The sequence below is a fragment of the Montipora foliosa genome, unplaced genomic scaffold (assembly GCF_036669935.1).
Source record: "Montipora foliosa isolate CH-2021 unplaced genomic scaffold, ASM3666993v2 scaffold_403, whole genome shotgun sequence".
Taxonomy (NCBI): Eukaryota; Metazoa; Cnidaria; class Anthozoa; order Scleractinia; family Acroporidae; genus Montipora; species Montipora foliosa.
Window position 1 is genome coordinate 422501 of NW_027179705.1, and position 6166 is coordinate 428666.

Genomic DNA, 6166 nt, shown 5'->3' on the forward strand with positions numbered 1-6166 from the left:
AATAGTGGTCTTGATTCACGCTGGTCATGTCACAGTAGGAAAAGCGATAGCTATAGTGGTCACAGTGGTTGTGGTGGTCATGGTGGTCATGTTGGTCACAGTGGTCGTGGTGGTCTTGGTGGTCTCGGTGGTCACAGTGGTTGTGGTGGTCACGGTGGTCTTGGTGGTCGTTGTGGTCACAGTGCTAGTGGTCTTGGTGGTCACAGGGGTTGTGGTGGTCATGGTGGTTTTGGTGATCACAGTGGTCGTGGTGGTCACAGTGGTCATAGTGGTCATTGTCATCGTGGTGGTCAAGGGGGTTGTGGTAGTCACGGTGGTTGTAGAGGTCACGGTGCTCTTGGTGGTCACAGTGGTCGTGGTGGTCAGCGGGTCGTGGTGGTCACGGTTTTGTTGGTGGTCACAGGGGTTGTGGTGGTCATGGTGATCTTGGTGGTCTCTATTGTCACAGTGGTCGTTGTGGTCACGGTGGTCGTGGTGGTCACAGTGGTCGTGGTGGTCTTGGTGGTCACAGTGGTCGTGGTGGTCAGGGTGGTCACAGTGGTTGTGGTGGTCATGGTGTTCAAGGTGGTCGTGGTGGTCACGGTGGTCACAGTGGTCACAGTGGTCATTGTGGTCACAGTGGTCGTGGTGGTCTTAGTGCTCACGGTGGTCACAGTGGTGGTGGCGGTGGTCAAAGTGGTCTTGGTGGTCACAGTGGTCGTGCTGGTCATGCTGGTCACGATGGTCGTGGCTGTCACAGTAGTTGTGGTGGTCACGGTGGTCGTGGTGGTCACAGTGGTGAGTGATCATGGTGGTGGAAGTGGTAATAGTGGTCTTGATTCACGCTGGTCATGTCACAGTAGGAAAAGCGATAGCTATAGTGGTCAAAGTGGTTGTGGTGGTCATGGTGGTCATGTTGGTCACAGTGGTCGTTGTGGTCTTGGTGGTCGTGCTGGTCACAGTGGTTGTGGTGGTCATGGTGGTCTTGGTGGTCACAGGGGTTGTGGTGGTCACGGTGGTCTTGGTGATTACAGTGGTCGTGGTAGTCACGGTGATCTTTATGGTCACAGTGGTCGTTGTGGTCACGGTGGTCATGGTGGTCACAATGGTGAGTGATCATGAAGGTGGAAGTGGTAATAGTGGTCTTGATTCACCCTGGTCATGTCACAGTAGGAAAAGCAATAGCTATAGTGATCACAGTGGTTGTGGTGGTCACGGTGGTCGTGGTGGGCATTGGCAGTGGTTCTGTCATCGTTACAATGGATGGTAATCGAGTGGTGGTGGAAATGGTAATAGTGGTCTTGATTCACGCTGGTCATGTCACAGTAGGAAAAGCGATAGCTATAGTGGTCACAGTGGTTGTGGTGGTCATGGTGGTCATGTTGGTCACAGTGGTCGTGGTGGTCTCGGTGGTCACAGTGGTTGTGGTGGTCACGGTGGTCTTGGTGGTCGTTGTGGTCACAGTGGTCTTGGTGGTCACAGGGGTTGTGGTGGTCATGGTGGTCTTGGTGATCACAGTGGTCATGGTGGTCACAGTGGTCATAGTGGTCGTTGTCATCGTGGTGGTCAAGGGGGTTGTGGTGGTCACGGTGGTTGTAGAGGTCACGGTGCTCTTGGTGGTCACAGTGGTCGTGGTGGTTACGGTGGTCTTGGTGGTCACAGTGGTCGTTGTGGTCAGCGGGTCGTGGTGGTCACGGTTTTGTTGGTGGCCACAGGGGTTGTGGTGGTCATGGTGGTCTTGGTGATCACAGTGGTTGTGGTGGTCATGGTGGTCTTGGTGGTCTTTATGGTCACAGTGGTCGTTGTGGTCACGGTGGTCGTGGTGGTCACAGTGGTCGTGGTGGTCTTGGTGGTCACAGTGGTCGTGGTGGTCAGGGTGGTCGCAGTGGTTGTGGTGGTCAAGGTGTTCAAGGTGGTCGTGGTGGTCACGGTGGTCACAGCGGTCGTTGTGGTCACGGTGGTCGTGGTGGTCACAATGGTGAGTGATCATGAAGGTGGAAGTGGTAATAGTGGTCTTGATTCAGCCTGGTCATGTCACAGTAGGAACAGCAATAGCTATAGTGGTCACAGTGGTTGTGGTGGTCATGGTGGTCATGTTGGTCACATTGGTCGTTGTGGTCTCGGTGGTCGTGCTGGTCACAGTGGTTGTGGTGGTCATGGTGGTCTTGGTGGTCACAGGGGTTGTGGTGGACATGCTTGTCTTGGTGATTACAGTGGTCGTAGTGGTCACGGTGATCTTTACGGTCACAGTGGTCGTTTTGGTCACGGTGGCCGTGGAGGTCACAGTGGTCGTGGTGGTCTTGGTGGTCACAGTGGTCGTGGTGGTCAGGGTGGTCACAGTGGTTGTGGTGGTCATGGTGTTTAAGGTGGTCGTGGTGGTCACGGTGGTCTTGGTGGTCACAGTGGTCATGGTGGTATTGGGGGTCACAGTGGTCGTGGTGGTCTTAGTGCTCACGGTGGTCGTGGGGTTCAAGGTGTTCACAGTGTTCGTGGTGGTCAAGGTGGTCTTGGTGGTCACAGTGGTCATGGTGGTCACGGTGGTATTGGGGGTCACAGTGGTCGTGGTGGTCTTAGTGCTCACGGTGGTAGTGGGGTTCAAGGTGGTCACAGTGTTCGTGGTGGTCAAGGTGGTCTTGGTGGTCACAGTGGTCATGGTGGTATTGGGGGTCACAGTGGTCGTGGTGGTCTTAGTGCTCACGGTGGTCGTGGGGTTCAAGGTGTTCACAGTGTTCGTGGTGGTCAAGGTGGTCTTGGTGGTCACAGTGGTCATGGTGGTCACGGTGGTATTGGGGGTCACAGTGGTCGTGGTGGTCTTAGTGCTCACGGTGGTAGTGGGGTTCAAGGTGGTTACAGTGTTCGTGGTGGTCAAAGTGGTTGTGGTGGCCATGCTGGTCACGGTGGTTGTGGTGGTCACAGTAGTTGTGGTGGTCACAGTGGTAGTGGTGGTCACAGTGGTGAGTGATCATGGTGGTGGAAGTTTTAATAGTGGTCTTGATTCACGCTGGTCATGTCACAGTAGGAAAAGCGATAGATATGGTGGTCACAGTTATCCTGGTTGTCAAAGTGGTCGTTTTAGTGATGGTGGTCATGTTGGTCACAGTGGTTGTGGTGGTCACGGTGGTCTTGGTGGTCACAGTGGTCGTTGTGGTCACGGTGGTCTTAGTTGTCACAGTGGTCGTGATGGTCACAGTGGTCTTGGTGATTACGGTGGTCGTGGTGGTCAAAGTTGTCTTGGTGGTCACAGTGTTAGTTGTGGTCACGGTGGCCTTGGTGATCACAGTGGTCGTGGTGGTCACAGTGGTCGTGATGGTCACGGTGGTTGTGGTTGTGGTTGTGCAGGTGATAGAATGCTGAGTCGACATACTAAGTTGTGAATCAAACCATGACCCTAAATTTCTAACTGAAGGTTTTGCTTCTATAGTTTCGTCGCCTACCGCAATGCTTGTCACATTGACCTTTGCGAGCTGCTGCCTAGTACCTATCAGTACAACCTCCGTCTTATCCTCATTAAGCTTTAAGCGATCCCTAACCATCCAATCCCTTAAGTCCTTAATACAGCACGTCTCCTGGTTGATTTGGACTGAACACCACATACAGCTGTGTATCATCTGCGTAGCAATGAACGCTAGGGATGTGCTTCTCTACAATCTCGAACATCTTGCTGGTATAGATTGTGAACAAGACAGGACCAAGACAGCTCCCCTGTGGGACTCCTTGCTTCAACGGAAAAGAAGACGAGAGACCACCATTCACCACGACTTGCTGAGTTCTGCCAGATAGATAAGATGTAAACCACTCTAGCGCCTTTCCGCTCACTCCTATGGCCGTGCGAAGTCGATCGAGAACAATGTCATGCCGCACAGTATCAAATGCCGCACTAAGATCAAGGAGAACTAAGAGCGTAACCTTCTGTGCGTCCATGTTCATTAAGATATCATTCTTGACTTTAAGCAAAGCAGACTCAGTACTGTGATGTTCTTTGTACGCGGATTGCAACAGAAGGTGTAGCTTATTAGTTATCATATGATCTGTGAGCTGGACAGCGGCTGCTTTCTCAGAAAGCTTAGAGATGTAACGGAGGTTGCTAACTGGACGAAAGTTCTTATAAGCAATATCGAGTCCATGTTTCTTCAAGGATGGTAGTACAAGGGCTCCCTTCCAATCATCAGCAAATACACTCGATTCAAATGATAGGTTGATTATCTTAGTGATAACTGGAAGTAGGACATCAAGAACTTCAAAAAGCAATGAGGCAGGCATAGGATCTAAGGGGCACGATTTTTTAGCTGCCTTCCCAATAAGCTAGGCGACTTGGTCTTCATTCAAAGCCTCAAAGTCAGAAAAGATAGCACCCGCACACGCACCGTTATCATCGCACACATTGGATCCTTCGCCATCTTCGCGGGGGACTAGAGAGTCCATTGACTTGTTTATGACGTCAATTTTCTGCATGAGATAATTTCCGAACTTATTAGCCAAGTCATTGGGTGGAATGTGATTAGGGAAATTCACATCAGACAGCTCACACAATAGAGACTTAGTAGTGCGGAATAACTTCCTCTGATCTGCGCTGTTCTCAGAAATAAGCTGAGAGTAGTAATCTCGACGAGCACAGTTCATAATGTAGGTGGCATGATTGCGCGCGGATTTAAAAGCGCGCAAATCTTCCGAAGACTTGAACTTGCGTCATTTCCTCTCAGCTTTCCTCCTTGACCTGATTGCGTCCTTAATCTCGCTATTAAACCACGGGACACGCTGCCTGACCAGAGAGATCTTTTTCTGAAGAGGCGCATGTTTGTCTAGCAAGGATGAAAGTGTCGACGTGTAAGCCAGAGACAACTCATTCAAATCAGCATATTCTTTTTGGCATAGATCAGAATTCTGCAGGTCCGCGCGCAGTTGGTCAACTTCAATAGCCTTTACTCGACGATAACAGATCTCCTTGGTGACGTGACTGGGCTTAGCCGCATTTAATAAACACAGGACCGAAGCATGATCTGACAGGTATCGATCCGCTACAGGGATACTGCAAACAACTGGATCTTGTGCTCGAGTGATCACTAGATCGAGCGTGTGACCACTAATATGAGTTGGCACAGTTACATGTTGTTTGAGACCCATCGATGTTAGGAAATCCAGGAATGTGCGCGCATCAGGGTCACTCGGCACGTCCATATGGAAATTAAAGTCCCCAACAAAAATTAAGGACTCTGGACACAAAATGTTCGACTCCAGGAAATTACCAAATTCCTCAAAGAACTCCCGAGGAGTAACTGGATGTTCAGCAGAGTAAGGAGGACGATAAACGATGATCAATTTTGCTCTAAGTGATTGATGCATTACTCTCCATTCTGAAAACTCAAATGAAGACTTCTCACTAGACTCGATGTGTTTGACCTGGAGTTGATTCTTGAATAGCAACCCAGTTCCCCCTCCTCTACGACCTTGGCGATTGCACTGTACAAACTTGTGCGTCTCTGTCGGAATGAATTCCATTTTCGCAGCGGCATCTTTATCGGTAAGCCATGTTTCGGTAACTGCAAAAATGTCCATATCAGCACTATGAATGTACTCTAGTAAAGCTGCGGTCTTTGACTTTACAGCTCGAACATTGGCAGAACATAAAGTCAGAAGAGGCTACTGTTTTCCACGATCAGGCACAAACGGCGTACGTTCCACAACAATGCTTCCACTGTTATTGTTACTGGGACGGGAGGTGTCAGAATGAATATTTAAGGAGGTTTCCGAAGGATTATGCAAATTGACCGCTTCTGCAGAATGAAAGCCATTCGAGTTAACCAAAAGAGTAGGAAATCCATTCGCCTGCCTTGAGCTCTCTCGAAAATCTGTCACAACAACAGAAATAGGTCTTTTCTTTTTCGAACCAGCTCGGCATCCACGGCGCGTCGATTTCACCCTAGCAATCCATTCTCGATTAGTTCCTTCCATAATGCATGGTTCAATGGTTGCGACGACGTTTTGGAGAAGATGGAAAATAATGCCGATCTCGTGTACTGCATCTTCGAGCTTCGAGTCTCGTAAGACACACCACTGTGGGTTCCAATCGGAATGCGAAAATCAAAAAAATCAAAAAACATCAATCTTGTTACAATTCTTGTTAATTTTTCCATCTTTTATGTTATAAAAAGTAAATGTATAGAGGGAAATCATTGTCAGGTGGTTTGAG

At 49.7% G+C, this 6166-nt stretch overlaps 2 protein-coding genes across 2 annotated transcripts; one reads left to right on the forward strand and one right to left on the reverse strand.

The window, feature by feature from the left end:
* Positions 1 to 24: 24 nt before the first annotated feature.
* On the reverse strand, positions 25 to 1074 carry LOC137988030 (uncharacterized). The gene is made up of 3 exons (XM_068834093.1): positions 838 to 1074; positions 591 to 680; positions 25 to 192 (listed from the first exon to the last, which is right to left on the reverse strand). Exons 1-3 carry the CDS (start codon positions 1072 to 1074, stop codon positions 25 to 27), a joined length of 495 nt encoding a protein of 164 aa, XP_068690194.1.
* Positions 1075 to 1084: 10 nt separating this feature from the next.
* On the forward strand, positions 1085 to 2941 carry LOC137988031 (PE-PGRS family protein PE_PGRS16-like). Its single transcript, XM_068834094.1, has 3 exons — positions 1085 to 1245; positions 1306 to 2303; positions 2454 to 2941. The coding sequence occupies exons 1-3, from the start codon at positions 1085 to 1087 to the stop codon at positions 2939 to 2941; spliced, it is 1647 nt and encodes a 548-aa protein (XP_068690195.1).
* The last annotated feature ends 3225 nt before the right edge of the window (positions 2942 to 6166 follow it).